Source organism: Pan paniscus, chromosome 3 (genome assembly GCF_029289425.2).
Source record: "Pan paniscus chromosome 3, NHGRI_mPanPan1-v2.0_pri, whole genome shotgun sequence".
NCBI lineage: Eukaryota > Metazoa > Chordata > Mammalia > Primates > Hominidae > Pan > Pan paniscus.
The window spans coordinates 51,658,611-51,673,023 of record NC_073252.2 but is presented as its reverse complement, the minus strand read 5'-3'; the positions used below and the strand labels follow the sequence as shown (position 1 = coordinate 51,673,023).

General features: G+C 36.6%; 1 protein-coding gene across 2 annotated transcripts in view; it reads left to right on the top strand.

Moving 5' to 3' along the window:
* FRAS1 (Fraser extracellular matrix complex subunit 1) overlaps positions 1-14,413 on the top strand; it is a 490,598-nt gene that overhangs the window by 335,854 nt on the left and 140,331 nt on the right. For both annotated transcript variants that reach the window (XM_008957670.5, XM_003832280.6), the window contains exon 30: positions 11,386-11,539. In XM_008957670.5, the coding sequence (XP_008955918.2) occupies positions 11,386-11,539 (154 nt within the window). The remainder of the gene's footprint in view (positions 1-11,385; positions 11,540-14,413) is intronic.

Below are 14,413 nucleotides of genomic sequence, written 5' to 3'. Positions count from 1 at the left end.
ACAGTTTAAAACCACTTATCACTTTCTCATCAGTGATCACTCAAAATTTGCGATTGATCCAATTGATCCTCATGAAGGTGAACAGCTGAATCTAATATGATCTGCTAGGTAATTTCTCAGTTTCCTGTCTCGTTATTTTCAGCTGCTGAAAGCAGTGAAGGTGGCATAAGAGAGATGGGAGCGAGTGAAAGCTGATGATGAGATGGAGTTGGCAGATAGCCACCTTGCAGCTCATCCTAATTATCACTCTTGTGATGGCCCTGGGAGATGAGGTTTAGTTCTGGACAGATGAAGTCTAGACAGAGAGAAGTTTTTGTTTCTTCCTTCTTGGTTTCTTTCCAAAGGTTGTTAGAGGATTTCAGTGCCACCCTAGCAGCTGCCTTTCCTATTGTGGCTTCCATCTCCATGTTTGGAGCTCAGTTCAGTGTGTTGCACAACCATTTTGTGTGGAATGGCCCAAGATGGAAGGGCATTTCTAGGGTTTTAGCTGCTTTGACTACCAGAACAAAACCAAGAAAAATGGAAATTTAATTCATAAATAAAGCACAAGGCACAGAGTTTTGGAATCCTTGTGACTTGTGAGTCATGTAGGTATTTTCTATGTCTGTCTGTGATACCTGAAAAGTGAATTTAAGTTGTGCTCTGGGCCCCTTTTCATCCCTCTCTCCTGTATTGCTGTGATTACCTGCCCATGGATTAGAATAATGAAACCCATGACCAGAGCCTCAGCATTCATCAGGATGTACTAATAATACATCTGACTGCAATACTGGCAATATTATACAAATGTGTACTATTTTTCCTTTTAGGAATTCAAAATATTTTTTCCTTATATCTCTTTTACTGATCTTTACAATGTCTTGGGGAAGAAGGTTAGAGTAGAGGCTATGGGACCTTAATTTTTCTAATGGAAATTCTATTATGGGTGGAAGTTTTTTGTTTTGTTTTTGATATTAGGCACTAAAGCTTGATGGGAATTATTCCATTTGATCTTCACGATCACTCTGTGATGTTTGTACAGTTTTTATCCATAATTTTCCAAAAGAGGAAACTGAAGCACAAAGAGGTTGAAAAACATTCATTTTCATAAAGGTACTTAGTGCTGGAGCTATGATTTCATCTCAAGTGTGTCTGCCTCCTACATTTAACCATGAGACTCTTCATTCCAGCTAGTGTTTTTCAATGTGTTGGTCATATATATTCTTATCCCCTTGATGGATAGAATAAAGACAGTAATTTAGTCATTTTCTCAATGTTCTATCCAAGCTGGGCCCCAAGCCTTCTGTAATCTTTCCTCTGAACTCACTGTATCTTGTTACAAGTGAGAGTATTTATAATCATTAAGTCTTCCAGGCCCAAGAAGAAAAAAATGCCTCAACTCTTATGGCTTCTTGTAGATGCATTGTCAGACATGACTGATTCATTCTGACAGCCATTAGTGAAGATGGGCATGTAAGTTCTTACCCTGTGGCTACCTAGTTATTAAACCTGGAGTGAGCTGATAGTTTAAATGGAATGGCCAAGTGGCTTGTGTTTAATTCCTAGTGAATGAATGTACGAATTACTCCTAATATTCAACAGAAAACACAACCTGTCAAGGTAACTAGGGAGGGATAGAAAAAGGAAGCTCTGTGTGAACAGGGACTATTCCAGTCTTACTCCCTTGAGCAGAGCACATCGTAGGAGTTCAGTACCTTTTTTGGTTTTTTTTTGGATGGATGGGTAATGGATGGATGCAATGGCTTGAGTGAGGCTGGTGCCTGTGTTCCTGCCTTCCAATTCATCTCTTGCATCAGATGAGAAGCCCTTGGGGCACCTCGGTGATTCCACCTGGGAATGGGTAGAGGAGCTGTCAGTTCAACCCTTGTTTTCCAAGTTCTACATCACTTCCCCCAAACTTAAGTTTTTATCTTTGGCCTGATAGTGAATAAACTTGACTGCCACCTCCAGCCTTATACTGAGTTGCTGAGGAGAAAATATATCCAGGACTGATGTTGAAACATGTTCTGTTGGGGGAAGGAGGCAAAAGAATTAAAACAGATTAAAAGGTAATAAAGAATGCGTTGCTGAACAGGCTTTCATTAATTGGGGGGATTACTAAACCCAAGCCTGCTGCAGATATGATTCTAAAGCAATTTGACATTTAATAAGGGCTAAAATGTGGACAGGGGAAAATCATACTTACGGTGGGCTTCTGTCTACTACTGGGGTTTCAAGGAATTGTCTTCTTTTTCATTAATTAAGATGCCTCTGGAAATCATGCCTTTTTTTTCCACTCTGGCAATACATCTGATGATCTTTCTGAACTTCTTTGTTACTCTTTGAGCAGTATTTTCTGCAACAGGGTAATCCTTTAATGTCAAAAGTCCCCAAGTGTCATGCTAGGAACTGGATGGAAAATTCTATTGCTGAGAGTCCTCTCTGGCTGTTTATGTGTAGTAAGGCCTGTGTACAGATAAATAGCCCTGTGGTGTTTTCCCTCAATTTCATTAATGCCTACCTTTTATTGGTTGTCTTTCAGGGACACAGTTGGTTTGATAATAGTGACATTTATGAGAATTACAAATATCAATGGCATAAAAATGTCTATTTCTTATGAGTAAGAGCCTATATCATAAATAACTAAATCCTTGCCATATATGAGGGTTTCACCTTTTGGGGGGGTTTGATTAGCTTGTTCAATTCAGTATCTCATAAGGTGCATAATCAGAAAATGTTTCCTTAAATATACATATACTGGTTGAAATCTACATGGAGCAAAGGTTCTATATTCTTGACCTGAAAGCAAGCTTCTGGGGCTCATACACACATTGACAAACACAGAAACAGTCCAATTATCTTTCCTGCTTTCTCTATGCTGGTAAATTTCACCACCCCACATGATCTTTTCCACAGTGTCCTATGAGATTAAATTTTAATAGCTATGATATAAATGAGATCTTGCAAATTAAGGTATATTTTTACAGAACAAGTAAAATTATAAGGTCACTGTTACATTCAACATTAGTCATTTTCTATTTAGTGAGGTTTAAAACTTTTATCTTGAATATTTTGGCCTGGGGTTAGAGTACATTATCATTTCAGCTAACGTTTCTTCATTTATGACTCAACCTTTAATTTTGGGAGGAAGTTTTCATTGTGTTTGTGAGATTTTTTTTCTCCAAAAGATGGAGGCTTATGGCATTATTTCTGGTTTGTAACATTAATATTTTTATTTGTAATATGATATGGAATGGCTAAGCTTTATTACCATTTCTGCATGCCTATTGTTCTATGAAATGAATTAGAAGAACTATTTAATTTAAAGCGCTGTTTTAATCATGCCCCCAGTTTTACTTTTTGGGATTTTATTGCCTGCTAATGTGGTCCTCTGGAGGATCTATAAAACATTACTGGGCAGATTATTCAGTTGGTAATATAACTAATTTCTTGAACTGGCAGGGATATATACATCATGTACAGAAAAAAAATATGAGGAGATAAAAAATTCAAAATGTCAGAACCATTGGGGAAATTAGGTTAAAATTTGGCTTTTTGGAACCTTAAATGTAGAAAAGATGATATATACCCTTCTATCCATCTCTTCTTGAATCTTCCCTGGATCCTCTCCAAAAGAAAACAATAAGAAACACACATGTTCATCATGATGAGTGGGAAGATTCATGCTTCTTCCTTTTTTTTTTTTAAAAAAAAAAACCCTACTTTATTGAGGAATGATTGACATGTAAAAAGCCGTACATATTTAATGTATACAACTTGAGTTTGAGGATAAGTATATAGGCATGGAAGCATCACTACTATCCAGGTCTTTGACATATTCCTAACCTCATAAAGTTTTCTCCTGCTTTGTTTACTAATTTTATGTATTTATTTACTTATTTTTTGTGGTAACATAAGCTCTACTATCTTAGCACATTTGAAATATACTATATTGTATTGATAGTCATAGGCACTATGCTATATAGTAGGTTTTCAGGACTTACTTATCCTTTGTGTATCTACTGCAGGTTTTTCTTCATGATTACCATAAGGGTTACATAATATATCTTATAATAGTCTATTTTAACTGAAAGTTTGTACGTTTTGACCATCCATCTCCCTGTTTCCCCTTTCTCCCAGCCCCTTGCAACTGCCATTCTACTATCTGCTTTTATGAGTTTGGCTATTTCAGATTCCACATATAAGCAAGATCATGTAGTTACTGTCTTTCTGTGTCTGGCTTATTTTGCCTGGCATAATGTCTTCCAGTTTCTTCCATATTGTTGCAAATAGCAGGATTTCCTTCACTTTTAAGGCTGAATAATATTCCACTGTATGTTCATTTATCCATTGATTGACACTTAGGTCGATTCTGTATCTTGTCTATTGTGAATAATACTACAATGAACGTGGAAGTGCAGATATCTCTTCAACATACTGATTTCATTTACTTTGGATGTATATCCAGAAGTGTGATTGCCGATCATATGGTAGTTTGTTTTTAAGTTTTTGAGGAGCCTTCATAGTAGCTGTAACAATTTACTTTCCTCCCAACAATGTACCAGGATTCCCTTTTCTCCAAATCCTCTCTAACATTTACCATTTTTTAGCCATCCTGACAAGTGTGAGGTAGTTTTGCTTTGCCTTTTTCTCATGATTATGTATGCTTTTCATATACCTGTTAGGCATTTATATGCCTTCTTTGGAGAAATACCTATTTAGGTTTTTTCCCCATTTTTAAATTATTTGAATTTTTTTGCTTTTGAGTTGTAGGAGTTTCTTATATATTGTGAATATTAACCTCTTATGAGATATTGGTTTTGCAGTTATTTTCTCCCATTCCATAGGTTGCCTTTTCATTTTGTTGATTATTTCCCTTGCTGTGCAGATGCTTTTTAATTTTACATAATCCTGCTTGTTTATTTTTGCTTTTATTTCCCGTGATTTCAGTGCCATATCCAAAAAATAGTTGCCAAGACCTATATCAAGGAGATTTTCCCCTATGTTTTCTTCTAGGTCTTTCACAGTTTCAGGTCTTCTGTTTAAGTCTTTAACCCATTTTGAGTTGATTTTTGTGTATGATGTAATTTCATTCCTTTTCATGGGATATCTAATTATCCCAACACTATTTATTGAAGAGACTATTCTTTTCTCCTTTCCTTATTTTATATTCTTTGCACTCTTGTTGAAGAATAGTTGGTCATAAATGTGTTTATTTATTTCTGGGCTCCTTATTCTGTTCCACTGGTCTATGTGTTTGTTCTTATTCCAGTACTGTAATGTTTTAATTACTATAACTTTGTAATGTAATTTGGAATTAGAAAGTGTGAGGCCACCAGCTTTGTTCTTGCTCAAGATTGCTTTGGCTATTTGGGGATTTTTGTGGTTCCATATGAATTTTAGGATTTGTTTTTCTGTTTCTGTGTAAAATGCCATTGGAATTTTGACAGAGATGGCATGACATCTGTGGATTGCTTTGGGTAGTATGGACATTTTAATAATATTAATTCTTCCAATTTATAAACATGGGATATCTTTGCATTTATTTGTGTCTTATTCAATTTCTTTCACCAATATTTTATAGCTTTCATTGGCATATCTTTCACCTTCTTGGTTAAATTTATTTCTAATTATTTTATTCTTTTGATGCTATTATAAATAAGATTGCTTTCTTTAATTTGTTTTTCAAAGAGTTTATTGCTAGTATATGGAAACACATATTGCATGTCGGTTTTATTTTACTGAATTTGTTTATTAGTCCTAACAGTCTTTTGGTGGAATCTTTAGGGTTTTCTACATATAAGATCATGGTGTCTGTAAATACAGACAATTTAACGTCTTCCTTTCCAATTTGGATACATTTTGTTTCTTTCTCTTGCCTAATTGCTCTGGCTGGGATGGCCAAAGAAGATACTTGATATGATTTCAGTGTTCTTAAATTGTTAAGACATCTTTTGTGGCTTAACATTTGTTCTAACCTGGAGAATGTTCCATATGTGCTGGAGAAGAATATGAATTCTGCTGCTGTTATATGTAATATTCTATATATGTCTGTTAGGTCCATTTGTTCCATAGTGTTATTCAAGTCCTCGATTTCTTTATTGATTTTCTATCTGGATGATCTCTCTATTGTTAAAAGTGGGGTATTGAAGTCCGCTACCATTATTGCATTGCTTTTTATTTCTCCCTTCAGTTCTGTTAACATTTGCTTGATGTATCTAGGTGTGCTAATGTTATGTGCATATATATTTACAATTATTATATCTGCTAGATGGATTAACCTCTCATTATATAATATCTTCTTTGTCTCTTGTGATGTTTTTGACTTCAAAGCTATTTTGCCTGATATAAATATAGGCATCTCTGTTCTCTTTTGGTTTTTATTTGCGTGGTATATATTTTTCCATCCTTTCACTTTCAGCCTATATGTCTCCCTAAAGCTAAAGTGAATCACTTTACAGGCAGTTTATAGTTGGATCATACTTTCTGTCCATTCAGCCACTCTGTGTTTTTTGATTGGAGAATTTAATACATTTACATTTAATTGTTGATAGGTAAGAACTTACCTATTGCCATTTCGTTGTTTTCTGACTGTTTTGTAGTTCCTCTCTTCCTTTCTGTCTCTCTTGCTGTTTGCCTTTGTGATTTGATGATTTTTTTTTGTAGTCGTATGTTTTTATTTATTTCTCTTTATTTTTTGTGTATCTACTGCAGGTTTGTTCGTCAAGATTGCCATGAGGGTTACATAAAATATCTTATAATGGTCTATTTTAAGATGACTAACTTATCTCCAATTGCATACAAAACTGTTTACTTCTCCCTGACCCTCACCATTTTATGTTACTGGCATCACAATTTATATCTTTTTATATCATGTATTCATTTAAAGAATTTGTAGTTATAGTAACTTTTAATACATTTTCTTCTAACTTTTACACTAGAGTTAAAACTGACTTACATATCACCATTACAGTGTTATTCTCACTTTGATTATATTCTTAGCTTTTCCAGTGAGTTTTATACTTCAATGTGTTTTCATGTTGCTAATTAATGTCCTTTCATTTCAACTTGAAGAATTTCCTTTAGCATTTCTTGTAAGACAGGACTTTAGTGGTAACAAACTCCCTCAGCCTTTGTCTGGGAAAGGCTTTCTCTCTCCTTCATTTCTGAATGACAGCTTTGCCTGGTAAATTATTCTTGATTGGCAGTTTTTTTCTCTAAGTGTTTTGAATATATCATCTCATTCTGTCAGAAAACGACAAGGTTTCTGCTGAGCAATCCACTGATAGCTTTTTGCCCTTTGCTCTTTCTGTGCTTCATTTGGAATTTCCGTAATAGGTTATACTGGTTTATTTGATGGTGTCCCATAAGTTCGGTAAACTTTGTTCATTCTTTTTTATTTTTGTTGTTATTACTCCTCTGACTGGATAGTTTCAAATGATCTGTCTTTTGAGTTCATGGATTCATTCTTTTTGATGGAGTTTGCTGTTGAAGTGTTCTATTGAATTTTTCAGTTCAATCATTGTATTCTTCAGCTCTGGAATTTGAGTTGTTCTTTTTATGATTTCTGTCTTTTGTCAAACCTTTAATTTTGTTTATGTGTGGTTTTCTTGAGTTTGTTTAGTCATCTACTTTTCTTTAAGATTGTTGTGCTTCTTTAAGATGTCCACTGTGCTTCTTTAAGATGATTATTTTGAATTATTTGTCAGGCAGTTCACAAATCTTCATTTCTTTGGGGTCAGCCACTGGAGCTTTATTTTGTTCCTTGGGTGGTATCGTGTTTTCTTAGTTTCCTTTTCATGTTTCTTGAAGGCTTGCATCGCTGTGTTTGCATTTGAAAAAGTGGTTACCTACTCCAGCCTTTGCTGCCTGCCTTCAGGAGAGAGACCTTTACTAGTCAACCAAACTAAAGATCTGAAGGCTTTCTGAAACTTTTTCTCTGGATGTGCCTGTTTCACTCCTCTTGTTCCCCCTTCAGGGGCAGTCTTATGATGGTGTGCCTTCTCTTGATCCTGCACCATCAAGCAGGGTGCTGAGAGCCTTTATTTTCCTCATGTCAGTTCCCTGAAGTAATCAAGGTTGCGTGCCTTCTACCCAATTCAGCAGAGTCAGGGGACTGTTGATGTGTGTATTTGCTGTCTGCATGGGCTCATGTGCGCCATCTGAAGAGCCTGAATGTACTCTCTTCAGGGGAGTGTGGGGTGCTGGCTATGGGAGGGGGTGCATGGAGTCATGGGGTACTTGTTAGCTAGTGTGTGTATCTGCGGGTGAGGTATCCTACAGAATTTGTGAACAAGGCTCTTGGTGGAGCCCATTAGCCAGTTAGTATGATCTGCAGCTGTTTTTTGAGATCCACACAATGGTTACTGTAAGCCTCTGCTTCTCTTCCCTGTTCCTTACTGTCCCTAGACAGCTGTGAAGACATATTAATCCCTTCAGTGTTCTGGATGGGGTGAGACAGAAATGGATCTCTTAGGCAGCATCCCACAAGGCTGGGGAAGCTGGGCACTCACTTCAATCTTACTTTCCTCTGTAGGAGAAATTATGGGCTGAAGTGGTCTCTCTTGGCCTTGAGTTGTGTGTACTTGGAGGAGAGTATTAGGGTAAAATGAAACTGTGTTTCTTACCCTCTTCAATGCATCTATTGTTGATTTTTTTTCTTTTACTCCACTGGGGTACTGGAAACTTTCAGCTAGACCCCAGGCTCCTATGAAGGTATTGTCATCTTCAGATGGTTGTGAAAATTAGTGTTCTGTACAGGTTTTAGAGCTGGAATCGCTTATTCTGCCATCTTGCTTATTTCCAAGAATTATACTTCTTTTTCTTAGTGTTATCTGTTTCTCCTTATATACTGCAAAAAAATCATTCAGAAATGGAGGCATATGTATTACCCTGTTATACACATAAATATTCTAAAAGGCTCAGCTGTGAACCTTCAGGAGACCCACTCTAGAACCATTGTGACCTCTACCTTGGACCATGCTTTTCATGCCTTAGTATGTCTGCACAACTTCTGGGATCTTTCCAAAGTACAGATTCTGATTCAGAAAGTCTGTGGTGGGACCTGAGATTCTGAACATCTTAATGAGCTTCCAGGTGCTGCTAGTCTCTGCACATTGAGTCACAAGGTGTATTATCTAAAGAGTTACACTCACACAGGAATTATAGAGAATTGTGTTGATAAGTACAGCCAAGATAGAGATATAGTGGGCAAGCCATCTGGGAACATGCATTCATGTCACACTGCCTACTTGCTTAGAATCTGAAAAAACCACATTGCCTACTCAGTCTAATAAAGTGGTTGTTGGCATATGACTGGTCTCCATAACCAAAATCAAAGTTCAGTAGGCTGCTGCTATTAGAAAGATTTCTAACAATTAAGAAACCTGGGCCGGGCATGGTGGCTCACGCCTGTAATCGCAACACTTTGGGAGGCCGAGGCAGGCAGATCACAAGGTCAGGAGTTCAAGACCAGCCTGGCCAACATGGTGAAACCCCGTCTTTACTAAAAATACAAAAATTAGCCAGGCATGGTGGTAGGCCCCTATAATCCCAGCTACTCAGGAGGCTGAGTCAGGGGAATTGTTTGAACCTGAGAGGCAGAGGTTGTGGTGAGCCAAGTTCGTGCAATTGCACTCCAGCCTGGGCAGCAAGAGCAAAATTCTGTCTCAAAAAAAACCTGGGCCCAAGTATATCATGGTATACAAGACTGCTGGAGTTAATAGAGCCTTTTCCCTCAGAATTCTGGTGATTATATATAAAGTTTTTTTTACACGTTTTTGATGTTTTATAAATAATATGCTATGTCAATTGAGAAAGGAGAATATTCTCTGGGATTTTGCCCCGAGCACCAATCAGGTTAGAAAGTGCCGTTGCTGCTGTTCTCATGGGCACTGTTTGACTCAGCTTCCTGGTGTATATATGATGACAGTAGCCATCACTGACTCCTGAGAGGTGAGATGCTCAAGGGCCAAGTGAGCAAAAGAATAGATGTTGTTTTCTCTTCAGAGTATTCTTCCCTGGGAGTGGTATTTGCTCTGTTCCATTTATTGGCATATTTGAAAGTAATAATAATATAGAAAACCATCCCTTCTAAGATGCCCTTTGTTAAAATATCAGACTTGTTAATTTTTGAAGTTTGAAAACTGAACACTGGCAGCCTCCCTAGTCTCATTCTGTGGAAAATGTCAATTATGAGGCTTTGGAAGAGGGTTTGTGCCTTGCAAAGCAGGAATGGCAGCACTTTTAATGATATTAGCTTTAGTAATTAAAATGATTGCCTTCTCAGGAGTGCTGAATAGGTGATTCCTTCCAGCCAGCTACTCCTAACTTGTTGCTTCACTTTCAATCGGCCATCAGGTCCTGTCAGTTCTGCTTCTGTGGTGCTTCTAGAATCTATTGCTGTCTACGATGAATTTACCATTGGATTTACCATTGCAATTACCCTCTCATCATTTTCTCTCCCCTGAGCCATTACAAGGTATCTTCAGCTCTAGATTTATCTCAGTGCTAGTCATTTCCATCTCCTGCCATTGGAGCCTTTCTAAAACCTAGATCTGATCATCCCATTTTCTTCCCTGGAGACTCGTGTTGACTTTCCAGTGCCTATGAGATGAATTGAGACTTTTAGCATAGCTTCTATCTTCTACTAACCTTCCATAAGACAGTGTCACTTTTTATCCACTCCCCAACCTGGCTCCCTGAGCCCTACTGGCACCAGACACTTGGGCATTTTATGAAATATACAGTGCATTGTCTCACATCTTTGCTTTCACTTAAGCTGGGCCCTCTGTCTGGAATATGTTTCACCATGTCTCTACTTAGAAATCCAATTTTTTTGTTATTCAAAATGAAATTATTTTTCTTAGGAAAATCTTCCTGAGGCTTCCTTCCTCTATTCTCCCACAGCTCCCTGCTCAAGCTTCTTATAGAGCATTAATCGTGAAGCATCCTAATTATTTATGTGTCTGTCTCTCCCACTAGACTGTAAGTTCTGACGTTAAGGTTTTGCTTCAGACATCTTGTATATATCAGGCCTCTAGCAATGGAGCTGGCATATAATAGGTGCTTAATGAATAATTCTTAAATATGGGTGGGTGGAGAGGATAGAAAGACAGGTTGATGGATAGATGAAAGAAAGAAATGGAGAGACTTAGTCTTTCTAAATAAGTTGTTGGTTCATGATAAACTAAAAGAAAAAGCAGGATATATACATATGTAAATATATAGATAAATATGCATGTCTACACATAATACAAAGTCTATAGAGTGACTCTGAAGCTGTGAATCTCTCTCTGTCTTATTAGACGATCTTTAACAACAACAGAACTGGATAACTTATGTCTTTAAGGATTGATATATTATTACTTTGCTTGGAACTAATTCTGCATTTTATTTTTATTTCAGAATGATAGGGGTCTTCAGCTTGTGGCTAATTCAATGGTGTGGGTTCCAGAAGGGGGGATGCTGCAGATCACCAACAGAATCTTACAGGCTGAGGCTCCTGGTGCCAGTGCTGAAGAAATCATCTACAAGATTACACAAGACTACCCCCAATTTGGTAACTATTTTTTCCTTTGGTGTGGTTTCATCGTTGCATTCAGCAGTCTAGGGTTTGCTACTGTATAGTGCCATGTGGCAAGATTGCAATTCCAATGAACTGAGCTTTCTTATACCTTACAAATCCCCTTTAAAAACAGAATAATCATGATAGCTATCACACTCAACACATTTACTAGGTAGTGTACTAAAGTTTATAAATATGTTATATGTAACACCTAAAATTTAAGTTTTAAAACAACTTCATTTTGCAGGTAAAAATACTGGGTAAAGTAGCTTGCTGCAAGTCACTTAACTAATATACGTCAGTTTAATTTCAAAGGTCAGGCTCTCAAACTCTGCCTTATATGCCTTTTAGGATATCACTAGACTTCTTCTTAATGAGACTTAAAAAAAATAACATGAAAACATTTTTCAGTGTTCTCCAGTGTTACTTCTACTTCCAGCAAGATAGTCAAATATGAAAACCTGAGAGATTTCCCATTATCATCACCCAGAAATGCTGGATAAAATATAACAAGAATTATAAGGTGTTCGTAGCTGACTTCCCAAGGATAGAGAGAAATCTCCGGGTGCCAGCAACAAAGAGGACACTGAAGGCCAGTTATTGCATGAGCTTAATAGCATAGCTTCTCCAAAAGGGGTTGTGAATGTCTCAATAACCCAGGGGCTTGGGATTTAATGTCCATGCAGAGACAGAGCATTGGAATTAAGATGCTGCATAAAGCCAGGACTCTGGAAGGACATGCTTTCAATTAAAGGGACAGAGTAGAAACAAGAAGCTTATCAGCACAGAGACATGGCAGAGAAATCTGTCTCTTTCTTGGAGTCAGAGTAGAAAAAAAAAAAAAAAAAAAGCCTGGTGAAAATTCAGAACTTTAGGCCTATTTTTCCGGTAAATCTCAGGTTAAATTAGACCATGTGTCTTGTCTAAGAAACCTGAAGCTGAGGTATTTTATGAAAATTAATCTCAGACCAATGATATGTCTTGGGTTCTTTATTGAAACTAATAGAAACTACCACAGAAGGCCTACTCTCTGCTAGGCTACATGGGATTCTCAGAAGAAACCAATGAAGCTCAGAATTTAAAATTATGGAATATGGGAGGAAATAATCTGTAGTACCATAACCAAAACGAGCAAGAAGATTAAAACCCCAAGAATTTCAAATAAAGTAACAGTCTTATAAAAACTGTGAAATAAGCAGATTTAAAATGATTTAAAGACATAAAAGAAGGAATTGAAACTGTGTGGAAATAGCAACATGATAGAAAAATAAAGGAACAGGTAGATTTTTTAAAATAACTAAATTGATCATGTGAAAATGAAAATTATAGCCATTAAAAGTAAAAACTCACTTGGCATATTAAATAGCAGAGGAAGAATAATCTGTTTTTCCTCTGGGCTGTCAGATTTTTTAATCATATATTTTCTGTAGGGAGAAAAAAATTAACTTTATTTAATTTAAAAATAATTCCAATGTCCACAAAGACATTGAAAAGCCACCTAATCGAGAATTGGTATTATAATTATAAAATGGTCAGTCTAGCTGAGATGTCATTTATTATGGCTATGTAACCTTGAAAATGGCAGGTATAAGGTCTTGTGCCATAGGTTTCTTTAAGAAGTTAGGGTAAACATTAAAAAAATTTTAAAAAACATTTAGACTAAACAGTTGCAAAAACAGAATAAAAGCTCTTGAATACCCTTATCCTCCCCTAATGTTAACGTCTTATAACTATAGAACAATTATTGAAACCAGGAAATTAACACTGATATGATACTATTAATCAATTCACAGGCCTTATTCAAATTTTGCCAGTTTTCCCACCAATGCCCTTTCTATGACCCAATCCAGGATCTCAATTACACTTATTTGCCACGTCTTCTTGGTTTCCTCCAATCTGCGACACACACTTCCTCTGTCTTTGTCTTTTATGACACCGACTCTTTTGAAGAGTGCTGGTCAGATATTTGTAGACTCTCACTCAATTTGTTAGTCTGAGGATGATTTCTCATGATTGCGTTAAGGTTGTGCTTTTCCCCCTTTCTCAGTGCATCATCAGGAGGTACATAATCTCACTGCGTCTTATGACAGGTGATGTTAACTTTGATCACTTGGTTAAAGTGGTGTCTACCAGATTTTTCCACTCTAAAGTTACTATTTTTCCATTTGTAATTAGTAAGTTTCCTGTTCTCATCGTACTTTCAACTACTGATTTTAAGCTAGATATTTTTAAGTCCTTTTCATCTCTAAAAATCTATGACTCTTTTGATGTATTAAATTCTCTACCTTTATCTTCATCAGTAAAAGACAAAAAATTAAGCCCCCAAATTTCCTAGAAACAACCAATATTCCATTAAGTCTTAAACAAAACAATGCTGAATTAAATGTTTTTTTAAGCAGATAAAATTTTGCCATTTCAGTTTGATAAATATCACGTAGGCTTTATTGTGATGCTTTCCTGCTGTAACTCTTTTAATTAACTTCTTCCTATGAACATGATCTTTCCGTGTATCCAGAGCCCCCTATTAGTAATAATCAAATCACGTTACCTAGAAACCATTCAAGAGTGAAATTGGTGGTGGGAACTAGAAGTCCACTTAGCACAAATCTGCTTGCATCTATCAGTCCCAATTACGTAAATTTGTGGAGACTTTACCTAATACTCCTTCATCACTTAAGAAAGTTCAAGCTGGACTTTGGGCTTTTTGTGAAGAGCTGACGCCTTGAAACAGAACCAAATGTAAATTGCTTGTATAGTATGTGCATGAAGGACCTGAGTTCAACCACTTGCAGACTCACCACCGTTTTCAGATACAGATGTTCCTCAACTTACACCCTGTTAAACTCATCATAAGTTGAAATTATCGTT